This window comes from Anolis sagrei, chromosome 3 (assembly GCF_037176765.1).
Source record: "Anolis sagrei isolate rAnoSag1 chromosome 3, rAnoSag1.mat, whole genome shotgun sequence".
NCBI classification, from domain to species: Eukaryota; Metazoa; Chordata; class Lepidosauria; order Squamata; family Dactyloidae; genus Anolis; species Anolis sagrei.
In genome coordinates, this window is record NC_090023.1 from 98,219,506 (window position 1) to 98,240,303 (window position 20,798).

The window sequence follows — 20,798 nt, forward strand, 5'->3', positions numbered from 1 at the left end:
ATATCTATTTTAGGTGTACAAATGGAAATATCCCTTCTGCAAACTGTTTCATAAAGCCTGTTCATCATCAGATCTGAGCCTAGGATATTTGTCTAACCATCAGCCTTGGCCACTATGAACTCCAGAGGCTATTGTCAAACATATTGCTGCACTTAGAGCAGTGGTTCTCAACCTGTGGATCCACAGGTGTTTTGGTCTACAACTCTCAGAAATTCCAATGAGTTGACCAGCTGTTAGGATTTCTGGGAGTTGAAGGCCAATACATTTGGGAACCCACAGGTTGAGACTTAGAGGGAAGGCTCCCTGTTTCCAATGGCATATCAGTAAACATTTTAAAATCAAAATAAATGGGTGTGTGTCCCTGCTTGCATCTTTGGTAACAACCAGTTATGTACTAGTAGTATTTCCCAAGGAGTTGTAATTGGCAATTGTCATTTTGATTTACAAAGGTGAGTCTAGAACAGACCCAGTAAATTAAAGACCTATTAGTCTCTTGAATGTGATTTTCAAATTGTGTGGCAGATATATCCTAGTGAAATTAGAGACCTATTTAATAGACTAAAATATTAATGGAGAAACAAGATGGTTTTTTGAGAGAAGGTTTCCCATGGACCACTGTTTTATTTGCACCATCGTATTGAGATAATATAGTACTTGTCTTCATAAATTGCTTTTTGCAAAGATTTCAACCAGAAAGCATTATTTGACTCAATTATGAGATTATACTCGTGGCAAAAACTCTTCAGGTTGCCCTTCAATGTGACTTAATTACAAATGGGATGTTACTTAATAATATTCCAGTAAATAGGGTTGCAAGATAGAGATATTTGCTGACTCTTCTCCCATTCAGTATTTATTTCAATGACTTCATTTATTTATTTAATGCCATGTACATGGTGCTTTAGTATAAAAAAGTAAAAACAATGAGCCCTGCCAATTGTGAACTGTCTAAAACGTGTGTGTGTGCTCACTTCATTTTCTATTTCAGTGGGCAGGCAAATTTGCTTTGGCCAGTAGCAATACATTTTCATGAATTAGTACAATTTATGATTTCTGCAAAGAAAGGCTCCTCACAGGAAAGCATTTTAGGCATCTTGAGTCGTTCATAATGGATTTTTCTTTAAAGGTTGATATTGAATAACCTTCTCTACATGAGCAATGCAAGTAACTTTGACATTAATTATAGGGTGTGATAAAAACTTTTTATGGAGGACATGATTGTTCAATTTCTGTTAGAGCTTGTGTCTCACAGTCAGACCTTAGATGAGGAGGATTTTAAAGGAAAATGAACTAGGTGACAAAACAGGAAGCTCAGAGTGAAGGAAAGAAAAAATGGGAATGGACACACAACTTAGGAGTGAAGTCAGGCACATAAGAACAAGACCTTTACAAATACAGTTGAGAAAAATCATATTAGAAATTATGGTATTTCTGTTTCGAAAGAAGGATAGCGTGCAGAGTCATACTATTATTTTCTTTGTCGAGGTAAGATTTTGTAATCTTGTTTCTATTATCAGTGTATTCGTACAATGGCTTCTTTATTAAATCTTTATTAAATGAGTTGAGATGTTTTAGTGTTTGCCATGTACATGAAATGTATGACTTAATGAATATCTTAGAAAAATAAATAGTTAACATGGATAATATTAAAATATAATAATTTTGAAAATAACTTTATTTTCTAACTCTGAATTGTATATACCCAGTAGCTTCTCTGTAGTTCTTAGTCTTCAAGGAGCCTGTTTAAAGATTTTCATAGCTTTCTGTGATACTGATTTTTTTTCTCATCCTGCCCCAGTTACTATAGCGATTCCTTTTTCCATTGGCCCCTTTCCGTTGCTGGATTTGGGAAAAGGCTATCAGTTAGACAGGCATGTGTAATTAGTTCGCACTGAAATGGGAATTGGAAGCATGTAAGCACCTGCCATATCTTGGGTTGTGCTTGGAAAGCGTGTCCCATACACATCAGGGAAAAATTCAGCTATGGGGACTGATATATCTCCTACGTTTATGTATAAATTAGATTTTTGTTTTGCATCCTTAAGATGTACAATTTTTAAAACATTCAAATAGAAGCATCATAATTGGGGAGGAGGTCATGAAAGCTTTCTTATTGTAGTTGATTATATTGTTTTGGATATTTTTAAAAGAATAATATGGGGTTTTTTTTATCAAATTCTTCCAAATCCTCTTAGCTTGTTTATATAGGTTTTACTCAGATCTTAATGGCTGTTAATTCCATCCCAGTTTGCATCAATCAGTATTTCTTGTGGATTACAAGCCACATATATCTGACCCAGCACCAGTTACATGATGAAGGTTCTTCATTTGTTTTAGACTTTAAAGCCAATGTAGGCTGTCACAGTTGTAAAAAGACCACCTAAGCACCCCTTCATATTTACTTAGGATAGAAAAGGTCATCCAGATGTTATGAGATAGGAGCTGACATCAGCTTTCTGGTGAGACGGAAGAAGGATCTGACTCTGTTCCCTTAGTCTGGTGTGAAATGATTCCATCACTCACTGATTTCTCAGAAGGGCCCCAGAAGAAATAATTTCACGTCAGACTACAAAGACAGATCTTTCTGTGATTCCCTCTCCTACCAGGCTGAGAACTACTTTAAGGAGGAGTTGCAATGATTCTATGGTAAGTCTTGGGTCACCTGTATCATAGTTAGCATGTGGAATTACTACTCTTTGCTGAGTCATATGAAGTTCTAACCTAAGAATGTTTCAGAAATACATATTGTAACATAATCTGTTAAACGTATGACAAATTGCATGCTATATATACAAATCATTACTTTAGTTTTATGTCTGACATATACTAGTTTTCTCTCTGACAGCACATTGCTTTGATTACAGTTTTGTGTGTCAAATTAAATCCTCTAGTTTACCTTCCTGTGCTGGATTAAACCTAAGAATCTTCATTTGCTGTCAGCAGAGTTGTCATGGTTTATGTCTTGTACAGAGTTACTGAACGGGGAATGCATTTTACATACAGCCTACACCTTCATCTGCTTATGGCAGATCAAAGAATTTTTCATCCTGGTAAAATGAGTAATTACACTAGAGATTTCAGGACTGTTGGTTGCTTTCAGGAATTCATTAAATCTATGCCAAGGAAGATGTGATTTGCCAGTTATATAAAACACTAATTGAAAATACATTTTGACCAAATATGAGACAGCAAATAATAAGCCTGCATTCCAAATTCCTTTCCCAGAAATATTAGTTCTATTCATTTTCATGTCCACTTTTAACCAAAAGGCCACACTCAACATTTTAAGGTAAGACACATTGGTGTGTTCTCCCCAATCCCAAAGTGTTGTTTTACAGAAAAATGATATGCCAATTCACTACAACGTCTGCTGTTTATGGTGATGAGATGGCTGTGAACAGCCGTGTTTAATAGGTTGCCTTTATAAAGTAAGGATAGGCTCTTAAGGTTCTCTGGGACTGTTCTGCTCAAGTGATGCATTCCATAAGAACTAAAAAGAATGAACTCTTAGGTCCATTTAGCAACACTCAAGGTGTGAAACACTATCACGCTCTATCTCTCTTCCTGACTATCTGTTTCTTTCTCTCCTACCTCCACCTTCCAGCTTTCCATATTGACTGAATCAAAAATGTTATGGACTTTTGACCTTCTCTAGGATCATTACAAAATGAGACTTCTCTATTATCCCCTCCATTTATCAATGACCAGTTAGTGCTTTGTTCTCAGTATTTTCATTCCACAACTCCTTTTTTTGTTTTCTCTCTTATCCACAGACACCAGAAGAGGGTGCATCTACGTCAATCTATGCAGCAGTTTCACCAGAGCTAGAAGGAGTTGGCGGCTGCTATCTTTACAATGAGCAAAGGACAAAATCTGCTGATGTTTCCTATGACGAAGAGCTGCAAAAAAGACTCTGGACAGAAAGCTGCAGACTTGTTGGGATTCCTGATCTGGTGCCATAGAAGTCTTGAAAAAATAGCCACCACAGCTTGCTGTGCGAATACAACATGTCTCACTCGCCTCTGCTGAGCAGCAGCATCACTCATATTCCGGGATTCACTGTTCAGTCACATGGGCAAATGTGAACTTTGCCTGAGCTACCTGATTGAAAGTGGATGGTGGTGATGGGCAAACTATTCCCAGCTAGAATTGTGTGCATGGTGGTTTTGAATTTAACCATCCATTTTGTAACCATGATGTTTCAGTCTGTGATTAAAAAAGATCTTTAACGGTATGTACAGTTAAAGGGTTTTCTTTAATAGGAATAGAAAAGGCAGGCCTTTGTGGCATAAACTTGTCCAAACTGTCAAGGCTCTAGACATTTAGTCTGAGTTCCACCATCTAGAAGAAAGTGGAGCCCCTTTCCATGTAAGCAACTTTATCCCTGTGAAAAGGTTTAAGAACAACAAACAATGTTTACTGCCAGGATCCAAAGGAAATGTTAATTTTTAGGGACTGCAATCTCCAGAATTCCTCACCCAAAAAGTAAAATGTCCCAAGTATTTCTGAGATTTTAGTTCCGAGCATATCCAGAAAAATATCCTTTTGAATGGTAAATTCACCACGCCATATCACAGCTGGGAAAGACAAACCCAAACCTCACTTGGACTCATGGAACCTGTTACCTAGTTCTTTATATTCAGGCCATATTAACTACTTTATAAGCAGTATGTAATAGTAAAAACAAAATCCTCATTCCAGTGTTGTTTATCTGTTTATAAATGCCAGCATCTATGAGATAAAATGTTTCTCAAGTCAAAAAATGCATTAAAAGCCAGCTATTTTCTTGATGTATTCTGTTGCTCTACTCACCTACAGGTGATACACAAGTTCAGACTTTAATAATATGGTACTGTTTTAAAGAAAGTAATCCATGTTAATATAACTATGTTCTCCAAAATGTGTCTTGTATTTTTTTTAAGTTGCATTACTTTTCCAGTGATTTTAGAAAACACAAGCAAAATTCTAGGAAAAGTACCTTCAAGGGGTAGAATTCTTTCTTACAGGATTTTCTATAGGATCTTGTGTGTATTACACCTGTGTTTTAGAGCTATACTTGTCAACAAACTCCTCAGGGCTGCTGATTTAGGTGTCCATATATCAACTTTATGGAAAGGATTGGGGTAATGCAAAAAGAGAGGAAGAGAGTAGACTGTGTTCCACCTTTGAGCTGGGTTTGTACAAGAAGATCATGATGTCATTACTGTTTAGCTCTTGGTTATTCCCTATATAGTACATTGTATTCGTTGGAGTACACAACATGAATATAGGTTTGATTTTTTTGCAGACAGAGAGACAGACAAACTGCTGACAAACCCCAAAAGTAGGACAAATGGCGGGAGAACTGGAGATTGTGGCTTTGGAACACACACATGCACAATGTTTTAATGCAGCTGAATTTTAAGCTGTATGGTTTAGAAAGGTGACATTCCAGCAACATACTTTAGATTGAGGCTGGCTCGCACTCAAATGTCTTCTTTAGAACTGGCAGTTACAGCTCAGAGACCAAAGAAAGTAGGGCACTGGAGGCTGGTGGGGGATACTGAGAATTGGAAATATATTGCTCAGGGTCAAACTACACTTGATTTTAATGTGTTTTTACAAATGGCATCAGCTGGGGAGGTGATAATTGTCAGTATCACATCAGATATGGAAGAAGATGTAACCTCCTCTGTAACAAAGAGCGAATTCCTCAAGGAAAGGTTGGATCTAGTGTGCGCTTTCTATACAGAAAACCCTACGTTGAAGTATGTCTGTCAAGCTCTTCCCCCTTCCCAGGTTATAGAAAATGTATAGAGAACATTACAGAAAAATCTAGGCTTGGTGTTTTCTCCCCCACATTTCTTCTTTCCTATTCCTTGATGTTAATATGTGTGATATTTGTTTTGTTAGGGTTTTTTTTATGTGTCATTCAAAAAATTGAACAGGCATGCTATTCAGGCCAAAGCAGGTGTTTTTTGTGAAAATGTCGTTTAATTTCTGTCACCAACTCACTAAAGCTTCATCAGAGAAATGACTCAGTTGCCCAGATTCGAGTTGGGCTACATCTGGCTGTGATATGTGTAGATTTCCTGGCCAAAATGTACTTGGATAGCTGTGAAAGTTATTGGAAATTAGATTGTATTGGCACACTTCCCCTGCTTTGCCAGGATAAATATAGTTGCACTGTGGCAAGTATGATTGCTGCAAAGGCCCCAGAGACAACCACTATGTTGCTGGCTGGTGCCTGCTGGAAATAATTCGTTCAGATTTAACATGCTGAGCTGCTAGCATCATGACAGTTGGGCCAGCAACTCTACTGTTCTGTTTTTCTGGTTGAGTCATTCTCATGTAAGCAACACTTCATAAATGTACCCTGTTTATATTTAGTAAGTAACCAACTGACCTGTAACTCTGCTTATAAGTAATCTGGATGTATCTTTGAAAAGAGATAATAAGGAGATGCTCCAAGGTAAATCTGGAAGAAAGAAAGGGTGGTCATCTGTAGTTAGACCATCACATATTTGAATTCTTTGTTTCTCTTGTGTTCTACGTGCCATAAGCTATTTGCTCTCTGGCAGACAATTTGGATAGAACTACATGAAATATTTTTTTCAGCTCTCTGGATGTGCCTCCTTGCTTACTTTATGGCAACATTTTGTTTTGAGTAATATTTACTCCAGAAAAAAATAGAGATTGAAATTACCCTACTTTTTCAATGGGGTTTTACATCCCTCCATTCCTAGAAGTTCATTTGGGCCATATTTGTTGGTTACATCACCCCCAACAGAGATGGACAGGCTTCCCGTAAGTATGTTATCTTTTCCTGCAGTATTTCTTCTGATGTGTCAGACAACCTAATGGATTAAACTATAGAGAGAATAGAGAAGACACCTTTATGTCCTCCCAGGTTCCCACCTTGTTCTATGTTGTGATGAATGGTGTGCACTTTGGAAATTATGGGAATGTGCCATGAATAAGTCAACACACCAAGGCTATAATCCAACTGGTATCTCATAATTGACTGGAGGTATCTGTTTTGCCTCCATCTACATAGGACAAAATATTTTGTATTCAGCACAACCTAACATTTGTTAGCCTCATGGGGCCTTGCTTTCTGCCTTTTTTTCCTGCAATACTTTGTGTCTTCAGGTCTTTTTTTTTTTTTCAGAAACACTCCATTGTTTTACTTTTCTTTTCAAAAAAATCCCTTGCCCGTTCTCTAGGGCTATCTCTTATGTTGATCCCCTCTCTGCCTGTCTTTAAACGGTCTCATAAAATCCATCTTTTCTATGAAATCTTTGCGTGCTTTCCACCATTAATTTTCAGCCAAACTGGAACTTCATACTTGGAAACACCCATGATACTAGGCAGTCCTTGAACCTTTCTCCTTTCTGTCTAGTGCAGCTTTCCATGGTCTGTCGCCTTCTGGATGTTTTGGACAACAGCCCCAATCACAATAAGCCAATGTGAATGGGTAAATTATAAATTACTGCAATTAGGAAAGTTTTAGATAATTAAGGATGATTTTTCTCAATCCATTTTTGAAAGCTACTGGCATTATTAGAATGAATAATCAGTGTAGCATAGATAGCCATATGTGGGCCTATACTCTGTGGAGTCATATACCCTCCTTCAACTGATAGCCCCTGAAGCTGTATCAGATGATCATTACATGCTTCACAGCAAGCAGGTAGGATTGGAGAAGTATCTGGTGTTATGCAGCACTGAGACCCCTGGAAGACTTCAGCAGATCTCAGTACTGATACTCTCTTGTTGTGAGGATGTAACCAGGTGTTTCTGTGATACTGCCTGTTTGCCATGAAGCATGAATGACTGTGAGGCAGGTTTGGGAACTTTCTGTAAGTTGTGGGGCTTCGACTGCAGGGGAGGGAGGGAGGGAACACCATTCTCTCCAATGCATAATAAAGGACATCCATAAAAGTCACTTGCATAGAATTATAGAGTTGGAAGAGACCACATAGGCCATCCAGTTCAACCCACTGCCCATATAGAAATAGCCAAAGTACTGCTGACCAATATTCATCTAGTCTCTGGTAAAAACTTCCAAAGACAGAGACTCCACCACATCTGAGATGATATACTCAATTGTCAAACAACATTTTCCATCAGGAATGTTTGGATAGAATCTTATTTTTCTATAATTTGTATCAATTGCTCCATATCTTAGTCTCTGGAACTGAAAAGAAACAAATTGGCTCTCTTTTGGATTTGACATCCTTTCAAATATTTAAACAAGACTATTGTGTTCCCTCTTAGCCTTCTTTTCACCAAGATAAACACACCCTTAGAGCTTGGCTTCCAGATCTTTGACCATTTTCGTCGTCCTCCTCTGGCTATATGCAGCTTGGCAATATCCTTCTTGATTTGTGATGCCCAGAAGTGGACACAGTATTCCAGATGAGGCCTGACCAAAGCATGTATATACAATAATAGAATTACAGTCTTCAATATAAGGTTTTAAAAGAGCATAACTTTATGAACTAAAATGTGATCTAATAATGTACCTTCCCTTTGGTTCACATATAGGTCTAGGTAGGAAGGCTCTCACAATCCTTGTGTATGTTAGACTATTTTGAAGTTTTGAACATTTGGGGATATTTGGATAAATAGAGGGGTGAAACTAGATCCCCATTGATTCTCAAGGCAGAAGTAGCCTTCCTTTAAGTGTGAAAGAAGATAGTAAAGAGATCATACGGAAGAATTTGCTCCTATATTTTCTCTTCCCCTTGCTTTTGAGCAATGTTAGCTCTATGGCTCGTGTTTGCAAATGAAAACAACACTTGCATGCTAACAAAGTCAGGAGATTGAGAGTACACTGTTGCCACAAAAGGTTAGCAGAGAGAGTGAGAACACAACTTTGATGAGAAAGGCTGGCAAAGGGAGAGACAGGCTCTGGAGGCCGAGGCGGCTGTTGGTTATTTGCATATGCCTGATTATATGCAGTGTTATAAAGGAAAGGAAAAAGGCGGCCTGGCACTGACAGAAGAAAATTAGAGTGTGATTGCTTTATGTTCACAGAAAAGTTTTTCTCGAAGGCTTTTTGGATGCCATATGCTCAAAAGGCATGCGTTAACTACAGAGAAATGAAAACATTTCATTTTCCAGGTTGGTTTTCTTTTAAAAAAAATAGTTATTCCAACAGATTCTTGGGTGTATCAAAACAGATGCCTTGGAAAACCACTGTATGTAACAATCTCACTTGCCTAGTTTGCAACAGCCCCCTCAACCTCTGAAGATGCTTGCCATACATGTGGGTGAAATGTCAGGAGAGAATGCTTCTGGAACATGGCCATACAGCTTGGAAAACCCACAGCAACCCAAACTGACTTTTAATGGTACCCATTTGTTTTTCTTCAAAAACCCTTGCATTTTGAACAGACCATTCTAGCGTTTAGGAAATTTAATTTTAAAATAGAAGCATCCAGATCATGGGAACACATGAACGTTTGCTTTCTGTAGGGCTTCACTTTTCATTACAAAGTTCTAGAGCACTGATGCTCTATACCAGGGATAGAAAATGTGTGGACTTCTATGTGTTTGTTTACTTGAGATGTTGGGCTGCAATTCCCAGCAGCCCTTGCCAGCATAACTATGGGTGAGAAATGTTGGGAGTTTGGATTGGAAGGCTATGAGATTTCTATCTTTAGGTTACATTCTGGTAACCAATCAAGCATGGCTGTTTATTCAGGATCTAGGGCTGTGTCTACACTGCAGACAGTTAGCAGTTTGCTACCATAATAACTACCATAGCTCAATGCTATAGAATCCTTGTAGTTTGGGAGTGGTTAAGTAGATCATAGTGATGATAAATGGGGAAAGCAATTTTCACTGTTATCCCAATTAGGAGCCTTCCTTGTCCATCTTTTCTGTTTGTTCACAGTGAAATCTCAAGGGGCCACCTTTTCACATTTTTTGTTGTTGATTTGTTTAGTCACTTCCGACTCTTTTTGACTTCATGGAACAGCCCTCACCAGAGCTCCCTGTCGGCCATCACCACCCCCAGCTCTTCCACATACCATCTTCCAAATCCATACCCTCATGCACAACATCATTTTTAAATGCCAACACAAAGGTCTTAGTTGACTAATAATATCAAGTGTAACTGGGCTTCTAACAATAGATAACATATTCTACCATTTCCTGCTTATTCCTACCTCTGTAGGTTAGTAGATCTTTTGGTGTAGGGGCCCTTGTTTGATCCCAACCTTCTTTGGTGGCAACTTGGTTTGACCTTCCCTGAGTTTGACAGCAGCAATGCTACAATTACCATGATTCTATAGCAGTTAATGTGGTTTCAAACTCCATTAATTCTCCGGTGCAGATGCACTCCCGGTCTCAGATGATTAAACATAGCTCTCATGGGGAGACTTGCCGCTCAACAGCACTGAAAGCAAGGGACTATAATTGCCTGTCAAAGTAAAGCCAACTCAAGACAACAACAAAACTTTAGTTATATACCGCTCTATCTCCCAGAGGGGACTCAGCAGTTTCCAAATAACATAATTAATACAAGGAAATACAAGGAAAACAGCATAAACATAAAATTAACAAGAAAATATAAGCATTAAAAACCACAATAGCACATATATATTTAAAATAATCCTCCCTGTTCAAGGTAATTTAAAAGGCCGGTCCAGGACTAATGCAATTATTGAGGGCCTGGGAAATTAGGTAGAGTCTATGGCTGTACATTTCCAGGACCTAATAAAAGAAAGTAACCTGGGTAGTTGGTAAAAAAAGATATGGCAAATTTCAACAGTAATTGGGGCTAAGCTAGAACTACTCGTTCTCAAAGGTTTGTTTAAACCACCAGGTCTTCAGGCTCTTACAAAAGGAGGGGAGGAATGGGGCCTGTTTTATTTCTCTAGAAAGGGTGTTCCAGAGTCAGGGGGCCACCACCGAGAAGGCCCTCTCTCTCATTCCCACCAACCGTGCTTGTGACGGTGGTGGGAGCAAAAGGAGGGCCTCCCTAACTCTTCCTTGACTGCCATCCTGCTAATGGAAGAACAAAGCACAGAGAAAGCAGGCACCAACGGTTCAGTCTCAGCCATTTTTCATGCCATTTTTCCGTGTTTGGTCTAGACCAAAGAAACAATGAGGGAGTGACAGAAGCACACTGAGGTAGTTGTCAGTTGATCTACTTGTACGTATGATGAATGTCAGTTTAATTCAGAACCTGTTCAGCAATAGGGAAATATAGAGAATCCTCTAGAACTGCCAGTCTATTGGAGCTGCTATTTTTGTGGTCCCTCCTGTTTTATGGCACACAATTATCGCCCTCAGATTCCACTTTGACTGCTATAGTTCCATCTCATGGACATCTGGTATTTATAGTTTGGTGAGAAACTGAAAATCCAACGATTCTATAAAACAGAACCATGACAATTACAGTGGAATCATAGTGCTAGAATTTAATAATGTGAAAGGAGCCCTGGGTGTCTTTAAAAAAAAATTGCCTATGAAGCTTGAATGTTTCAAGATTCTAATGCAGTGACACTGTGAGTCTGTATATATCTATCCAGAAGGAAACACCACTGAACTCAATGAGAATTCATAGACTTCGACCTAAAAATATTACGCAGCATAAAAATCAGGAAAATGGAGGCAATTTCCAAATTTCTCATCAAATGGCAGCCCGAGTATATGAAACCTAATATAAGTAAGTCATTTAATAACATGGATATGTATTGTTTCTCCCTTAGTTCGTGCCATAAAAGACTTTTCCAGTTGAAAAGCTTCAAATCAAAATTATGGGGCCCTAATTATTGTAGGCAGGCTGCAATTCTGTGTTAAATTTCCTGGAAGAAGGTATCATCAGTCTTGGAAAATGAGAGAAGACTTCTGAACAGACATTTATACAGAAACAGTGTTATACTGATATGGCTATTTATATTTCTGGTTTTACCAATATCTATACCACCCGAAACAATGTTTGCTACATGACTTTGTGTAGTTCTAATTTCCATTTTTTCTACCTTCACTTTGAATATCACGTGCTTATCAAATATATTGTAGTCTTGCATATGTTTGAATTTTTATGGTTTTAAATCAGTAGTAAACCAAATGTGTCATAAGAAGTCTGCCTCCAACATTGGATATATACATGAAGAATCTGTAGCTCTATCACCTCCCCACCCCCACCCCGCTCTATATATATGCCAAGATATGGATTTTGGCTGATTTGCATATTCCATCATTTGTTTCGCCAGAAATGGAAAGACAATTAACAAAGAAACTTGCTTTCTTCTCCTCAACCCACTGACCTGGAAATTGTACCTAGGCATGGAATTGGTTAGCAATACTATATGATCTTCTCAATGTACATAGAAGGTCAGGGAAAGAGGAAAAACAGCAGAGAGAATCATAAATCACATGAGTGAGAAGGCTTTTCCCTGAGTTCAGAAAGAGTAAAATTGAGATTCCTTCACAAGGAATATTTCATTATAGAGGGATGATTTGGTTGGCTGGTTGTGTAAAAGATGTATAGGATGCCTCCCAAGGCAGTAAACAATAGAATATTAAACAAACACAAAGGGGGGGGGGGGAGAGAGAGGGAGAGGAGAAGGAGAGTCTCACACAAACCACAATACAGTAAAGATATAGACACAAGATCAAAATTAAGTATTAAAATTAAGAGTGGGCAGTTTTGCCAGATCTAGTTCTCAGGTTTTGGTGGGGATGTGCATGAACTGACAAAATTGGGAGTGGATTTCAAAACACAAAAAATTAAACCTGGGAATTCATTTCTAATTTTGAAATAAACATTGAGTAGTGGAATGATGCCATTCTAAACTCTTTTTTCCATTGAACATGATATAACATCACAGTTTCTAAAGACTTTCTGGGAAATCAGGGAAGTAGAGCACACCAAAACAGCCGTTTGGAGTCCCATGTGTTTTGCCTATGCCATGTTTAAACCAAGGAGAATTATATACGTGATAGCCCCTGTGGAGTCTAACTGGATTACACGCTACATAAACTTTAGGGTCTAAGTGGAGTGGCCCTGTCAGACATCAACTGGAACAAAGATCAACATGTAAGGTAGAAAAGGGGACACAACTGAAAAGACCCTATCTCAGTCTGCTCATAGAATGAATGCAGTTGTATAGAATGAATGCAGGGCTCGATAGAAAGAATTTGCTAAATTTGCTCACCACCATTAAGCAGTAAACCGCATAGCAGAAACCAAGAAGGAATTTAATGATCACTGGCTGGAAAGAGAGAAGGAGGGCAGACTCAAGAAAGAATTTAACCACAGAATATCATAGACTCATAGAGTTGGAAGAAACCACAAGGGCCACCCAGTCCAACTCTCTGGTCTAAGTAGAATTCCAGCCCCTGGAAGTCAGGGGCATAAAAGCAAAGAACTGCTTTGTTTGCCAGAGCTGCCACTTTTGTGAATTGAATACACCGTATGTTCTCATTTTTGTACAGAAGCTATCCTTGTTTTCTCATCTTCCCAAGCCATATCTATTATTGGCTAGTAGAGCAGGTAAAAGCTGGAGCACGCACGAAAAGGGTCACCAGTTTAACTGCCATAATTCAATGCTAAGGAATCACTGGAGGCGCAGTTTGGTGAGGCACAAGAGCCTCACCAAAAGAATTAATATCTCACAGAACTAAAACTCCCACAATTCCATAGCATTAAGCCATAGCAGTTAAAGTGATGCCAAACTGCATTCATTCTACATTGGAGATGCACCCTTTGAAGCTAATTGCATGTAGGTTGAGTGTACGGTTAGGAACATCATAGTCCTGAGGTTTCATGGTCAAAATCTGAGCCTGAGGTGAAGTTGCAGAGTGGGAGAAGGGGACCAGGTGGACCTCCTGGAGAGTCTGAGGCCCCTTCCACATAGTTGTATAAAATCCACATTGAAGTGAATTATATGACAATGTGGACTCAGATAATCCAGTTCAAAGCAGACATTGAGGATTATCTGCCTTGATATTCTGGGTTATATGGCTGTGTGGAGGGGCCCTGAGTTGGCTTTCCACAACCATTCCAGCAACACTCTACAATATGCCTGTAAATATACACCTTTCAAAACAATGCTCCTACACTGGAGTTTCTTGATCTCTCCCTGGGGGTCTAGAAATGGCCCTGAGATCTAGGAATCCAATGAGTGAAGATGTTTTGAAAAGTGAGAAATAGAACATTTAGCCAATTCCTTGGTATCAAGAGTTAGAGTGAACAAATTAGAGTGGAAGTTAGAGTGGAGTTAGAGTGGAAGCTTTTAAGCAGAGGCTGGATGGCCATTTGTCAGGGGTGATTTGAATGCAATATTCCTGCTTCTTGGCAGGGGGTTGGACTGGATGGCCCATGAGGTCTCTTCCAACTCTTTGATTCTATGATTCTATGATTCTATGATTCTATGATTCTATGAAATAGCTGAGTACTACAAAGAGCTTGGAACTCTGGCCTCAGGAGTACCAGGGAGTAGGAGGTAGCTGATGCAGATGAATACTAGAGTCCCAGTACTGTTAGAGTATGGAAAGGTGGCTTTCCAAGCTCAGTTTTAGAATTTGTAGAGTAGCAAGAATCCAACTTTAATTTCTATGCAGCAGTAAATACTAAACCAGGGGTCCTCAAACTACAGCCCGCAGGCCACTTCTGGCCCGCAAAGGGCACTTATCCTGCCCACGGAGGAGGAGGCCTCCCCCTCAGTGCCCTCTCAGGCCTTCATCTCAGTGCTGCTCCCCTCACCCGGTTCATGCTGTCAGGCCCGACGGGCAGCGTGAGCCAGGCAAAAGAAGCTGCCCTGCATGGCCTATCCTCGCATGAAGTCGTGTGCCTGGCGAGGGGCTTCGCACGAGGAGAGGCTGCATGGTGCTGCTCCCCTCGCCTGGCTCATGCTATCCATCAGACCCGATGGGCAGCATGAGCCAGGCAAGGGAGGCTGCTCCGCGCGGCCTATGCTTGGGCGAAGCCCCGTGCCTGGTGAGGGGCTTTGCGTAAGGACAGGGCGTGTGGTGCTGCTCCTCTCGCATGGCTCACGCTATCCATCAGGCCTGATGGCCAGCGTGAGCCAAGCAAAAGAAGCTGCCCTGTGAGAGGCTTCATGCAAGGATAGGCTGCACGGTGCTGCTCTTCTCGCTACCCGTTGGGCCCAATGGGCACTGTGAGCCAGGCAAGGGAGGCTGCCCCACATGGCCTATCCCCGCGCGAAGCCCCTCACCACTTGCCAGCTTTTGTTGCTTGCCAGCCTTCCCAATGGATCCAGGCCCGGACCCCTCCAAGTTGCTCTTCGATTTCAGGTAAACTATACATCTAGTAACTCCCAAATGCCAAAGTGTATTTTCCCCAAGCCTCTCCAGTATGTTCTGTTGGTCATGGGAGTTCTGTATGCCAAGTTTGATTCAATTTCATTGCTGGAGTTCAGAATGCTCTTGGTTGGCAGAGGAACTATTCATCCCAGCAACTCCCAAATGCCAAGGTCTATTTTCCCTAAACCTCTCCAATATTTTCTGTTCGTGATGGGAGTTCGGCTGGTAGGCTGATCAGTAAACATAGTTATGGGTTCCCTACTGTTATATTAAGACTGTTACCCATGCTATGACATGCTTGAAATCAAAATTTCATTTATTTGTAATTAGAAATAAATATTTCACAATGTATAATTACATATTGTTTTGTGATTAATCACTATGCTTTATGTTAATTTTGTATCAATGAAAATACATCCTGCAAATCAGATATTTACATTACGATTCATAACAGTAGCAAAATAAGATATGTGCAGTGTGCATAGGAATTTGATGATAGTTTTTTAAAAAAACCAAATTGCCAATATCCGCTGGATAATGGAGAAAGGCAGGGAGTTTCAGAAAAACATCTACTTCTGCTTCATTGACTATTCTAAAGCCTTTGACTGTGTGGATCATAATAAATTGTGGCAAGTTCTTAGTGGGATGGGCATCCCAAGCCACCTTGTCTCTCTCCTGAGGAATCTGTACAAGGCAATATGAATGGGTTCCTTAGTAGACAGGTTAAACACCAATAATCCACTTATGAAGATAACATAATAAATAAGTCCAACAAATAGGTAAATTGTGAAACTTAGACTGTTCAATTCACAGTAGTCACAAAATTAAGCAATATGAAATAAGTTCTGTACAGTCTTTTAGTGATGTCGTTGTATGTTCATGAATCAGCCTCCCACGACCGGTTTCGGCCTTTGCTTTAGGCCTTCTTCGGGTGGTCTGTAATTTTACATACATAAATACATTTTACAATTGTATAGGTTGAACATAATGAAATAGAATGCATTTAGAAATACTTACAAAGTTCAGTCTTTTACATATGTTCTCATAAGAGATACTTAAGTTTTTTTGCAATGGGATCTAGGTAAAAGGAAAAGTTTCACAATTTACCTATTTGTTGGACTTATTTATTATGTTATCTTTATAAGTGGATTATTGGTGTTTAACCTGTCTACTAAGGAACCCATTCATATTGTATTGTTCCAAAGCATTGCTTTGTTATGGCAGAATGGCTACAGGAATTAAGTTTTGATGATAAATTCAAGGAATCTTTAATTAAAGACAGATCACTTTTTGAAACTGGGGGATCCACCCCCAGTAACTCCAATAGGGAGACAAATATAAGGGAGTATGAAAAGTTGAAACGTAGAGAAATTAGGCTGGACTTGCATGCAACAACACTGGCGGAATACATTAGAGCCAATAGAATACCCAGGGGACTACGCATTTTCAAACCCCCAGGGATGTTTCAAGATGATGAGTCTTTTCATCAAAAATGGGTGGCAATTCTCAACAAATGTTTACAGGACTTGATGCTCCTGCTAATTGCACGTTCGAACGAGGAAATTGCCATCGTAAAAACTCAGTCTCAAGGTGTGCTAGAGAAATTCAACTCTGATGCGCAATTTAAAATTGATTTGGACACCCTCACAAATAAACTCAAGGAATTTTCCACACAACTTAGATCTTTTAAACTGAAAAAGTTTGAAAGGGACGAAAATGATTACAAGAACAACAAAGTTTACCAGTGGCTATACTCCAAACACTACCACTCCAGAAAACAAGTAAGGTTTAGTGAATTCACTTCTGAAGAAGACACAGGTTCTATGTCGGATAGTTCAGGACATAGTGTGGCCTCATACAGGAGGGACAACAGCCACATACCTAGACGTACGGGTCGTATCAGAAACAAACCTAATCGTTTTTTTCAAGAGGCTCCAAATGTGAAACGGAAAACTTAATAGTGAATTTATCCAACAGAGTTTTAACCCCTCAGGAAAAGCACGTTATTAATAAAGGACTAACATTTGTCCCTAAACCCAAATACAATCCATTTAAGATGCGTATAGAATTAGCTAGGCTATTTCGTACCATCAGATTAAGACAGCATTTTGGGACCACAATAAACAGCACTATTTCTACCTTCAAACCTCGTAGTAACTTTTTTCCTAGCACAGACCATATAGGACTTGGAGTTTTTGAAAAAACAATATGTGAGGAACTCTGTCACACATTCACAAAAAATAAAGGGACACACAGTACAAACTTTTCTAACAGTGAGTGGAACACGCTTCGTAGTTTAGCCAATGACAAAAACCTCATTTGGAAGCCGGCTGACAAGGGTGGAGCCATAGTGTTAATGAACCATACTGATTATATGAATGAGATCCACAGACAATTATCAATAAGAGAACATTATCTTAATATAGAACGGGATCCCACACATCACATCCAATCTATTATAAAAACAGTGACAATGGAAGGACTGTCGCTTGGATATATATCAGAGGATGTGTATAAGTATCTACACACTCCATGGCCCAGAACCCCTGTACTGTATATTCTACCGAAAATACATAAGAACATCAGGCCAGTTCCGGGCCGTCCTATCATATCAGGATCAGGCTCCATTCTAGAACCATTAGCAAAATTTGTGGATTACCATTTACAACCCTTTGTAAAACAGACTTCATCTTATGTTAGGGACACTAAACACTTTATCAATATCATTGAACCCTTGGTGATTCCAACAGATGCTATTCTGATGTCTATAGATGTAACTTCATTATACACTAGCATTCCAATAGAAGAGGCACGCACAGTATGTGAGTCTACTCTGAATAGGAGATCAAACTGTCACCCTCCCACTTTCTTTTTGTTGGACCTCCTTGATATCATTCTCGAAAAAAAATTCTTTAAATTTGACCAAAAATATTATTTTCAAATACAAGGAGTGGCCATGGGCAGCCCTGTTGCACCTTCAATAGCAAATTTATTTATGGATAATTTGGAAAACAATATAATTCTGAATCGTGCATATAACCCTGTAGCGGATAGCATAATCAAATATTGCAGATTTATTGATGATATCTTCATCATTATAAACTCACATCATGAGGCAGAAACATTATTATCCTGGATCAATACAGTACACCACAATATCAAATTTACAGGGAACATCAGTGCCACATCCTTGGTTTTCCTGGATGTCATGATTATAAAAGAAAACGACCGATTGAGGGTGAGAAACCACCGTAAAACCACGGATAGAAACTCTCTGTTACACTACAATAGTTACCATCATTGGGCATTAAAAAATAATTTACCGTTTTCACAGATGCTCAGGATTAAACGTAACTCCTCGACCCAACAGGATTTCACTCAGGAGATTGAGGTAACGAAACGACAGTTTAGAAACCGGGGATATCCTGAACATATAATACAATCATCTTATCTAAAAGTAGCCAATATTCCCAGGTCTAAACTTCTAGAGAACAAGACTAGACCTAGAGTAGAAAGATTAATATGGCCACTTACTCTCACTAATATGTCCAGTTTAGCCATCAGAACAATTAAAAAATACTGGAACCTAATAAAGGACATCCCGGGCTGTGAAAGACCCCCATTAATAGCATATAAAAGAACCAAGAGCATCGGGGATTTTTTGGTACATTCAGATTTAACACATAATGTTCGGACCATGAAATCAAATCTGATTGGCAATTTTCGGTGCCACCATTGCTCAGTGTGTAACCAATTGGTGGAGACAAAATTTTTTACACACCAACACCCACCATTGAAAATTAAATTCTCCCATTTTGCTACATGCACAACTAAAGGAGTTATCTACATGATTATTTGTGAATGCAATCTGATGTACGTTGGTCAAACTCGTCGAGAAGTGAAATCTAGGATTATAGAACACCGGAGCAAAATTAGAACTAATTCCAGAGACTCCATACTGTATAAACATTTTGATGATCTACGGCACAATCCTGAATCTTTTAAATACCACATATTAGAAGTAGTCACACAATCCAAACACATGGACTTTAACATTAAACTCCTACAAAGGGAAACATATTGGATCTTCAGATTACGGACGGAACACCCACACGGTCTTAATGAATACAATTCATACACTTGCTATATATAACCTTTAGATTTTTTGTATTATCCCTTGTATACTACACATCCCTGGGGAGTACATTACTCACAACGCCATCTAGTGGTGACTTCCACCACACCTATAACTTTAAATGAGCCTTTAATTAACTTCTCTGTCTCCTCTACATCTGATGTGCATTTTCCTCTTTAAATAGAGGAAACCCCCAGATCCTGATCATACTCGCAATTAGAATCAAACTTAGAAGCAGAGTATCTTGTGAGTATACACCTATTTGGTGAAATATATTGGTAAAACATTTATTTTGATATATGTAACGTTTAAATGTTAATAGCCACAATTTGTTCCTTTTACCTAGATCCCATTGCAAAAAAACTTAAGTATCTCTTATGAGAACATATGTAAAAGACTGAACTTTGTAAGTATTTCTAAATGCATTCTATTTCATTATGTTCAACCTATACAATTGTAAAATGTATTTATGTATGTAAAATTACAGACCACCCGAAGAAGGCCTAAAGCAAAGGCCGAAACCGGTCGTGGGAGGCTGATTCATGAACATACAACGACATCACTAAAAGACTGTACAGAACTTATTTCATATTGCTTAATTTTGTGACTACTGTGAATTGAACAGTCTAAGTTTCACAATTTACCTATTTGTTGGACTTATTTATTATGTTATCTTTATAAGTGGATTATTGGTGTTTAACCTGAATCTGTACAAGGACCAAGTAGCAACAGTCATGACTGACCATGGAACAACAGACTGGTTCAAGATTGGGAAAGGCGTACGGCAAGGCTGCATCCTCTCACCCAACCTTTTTAACTTGTATGCAGAACACATCATGCGATGTGCGGGGCTGGATGAATGCAAAGCTGGGGTGAAAATTGCTGGAAGAAACATTAACAACCTCAGATATGCAGATGACACCACTCTGATGGCCGAAAGCGAGGAGGAGCTGAGGAGCCTTCTAATCAAGGTGAAAGAAGAAAGCGCAAAAGCCGGGTTGCAGCTAAACGTCAAAAAAACCAAGATTATGGCAACAAGAATGATTGACAACTGGAAAATAGAGGGAGAAACCGTGGAGGCCGTGACAGACTTTGTATTTCTAGGTGCAAAGGTTACTGCAGATGCAGACTGTGGCCAGGAAATCAGAAGACGCTTACTTCTTGGGAGGAGAGCAATGTCCAATCTCGATAAAATAGTAAAGAGTAGAGACATCACACTGGCAACAAAGATCCGCCTAGTCAAAGCCATGGTATTCCCTGTAGTAACCTACGGATGTGAGAGCTGGACCTTAGGGAAGACTGAGCGAAGGAAGAACGATGCTTTTGAGCTGTGGTGTTGGAGGAAAGTTCTGAGAGTGCCTTGGACTGCGAGAAGATCCAACCAGTCCATCCTCCA

General features: G+C 39.3%; 1 protein-coding gene and 2 long non-coding RNA genes across 3 annotated transcripts in view; 2 read left to right on the forward strand and 1 right to left on the reverse strand.

Moving 5' to 3' along the window:
* Window positions 1-4,234, forward strand: part of ZBED1 (zinc finger BED-type containing 1) — a 177,633-nt gene extending 173,399 nt beyond the window's left edge. The window contains exon 8 of the mRNA XM_067466817.1: window positions 3,774-4,234. Within this exon, the coding sequence (XP_067322918.1) occupies window positions 3,774-3,962 (189 nt within the window). The 3' untranslated portion in view covers window positions 3,963-4,234. The remainder of the gene's footprint in view (window positions 1-3,773) is intronic.
* An 11,813-nt stretch (window positions 4,235-16,047) lies between these two features.
* LOC137096634 (uncharacterized) lies at window positions 16,048-16,346 on the reverse strand. Its single transcript, XR_010909564.1, has 2 exons — window positions 16,285-16,346; window positions 16,048-16,203 (listed from the first exon to the last, which is right to left on the reverse strand). It is a non-coding gene; the product is annotated as an uncharacterized lncRNA (long non-coding RNA).
* A 3,238-nt stretch (window positions 16,347-19,584) lies between these two features.
* Window positions 19,585-20,045, forward strand: LOC137096635 (uncharacterized). The gene is made up of 2 exons (XR_010909565.1): window positions 19,585-19,808; window positions 19,890-20,045. It is a non-coding gene; the product is annotated as an uncharacterized lncRNA (long non-coding RNA).
* Window positions 20,046-20,798: the final 753 nt, after the last annotated feature.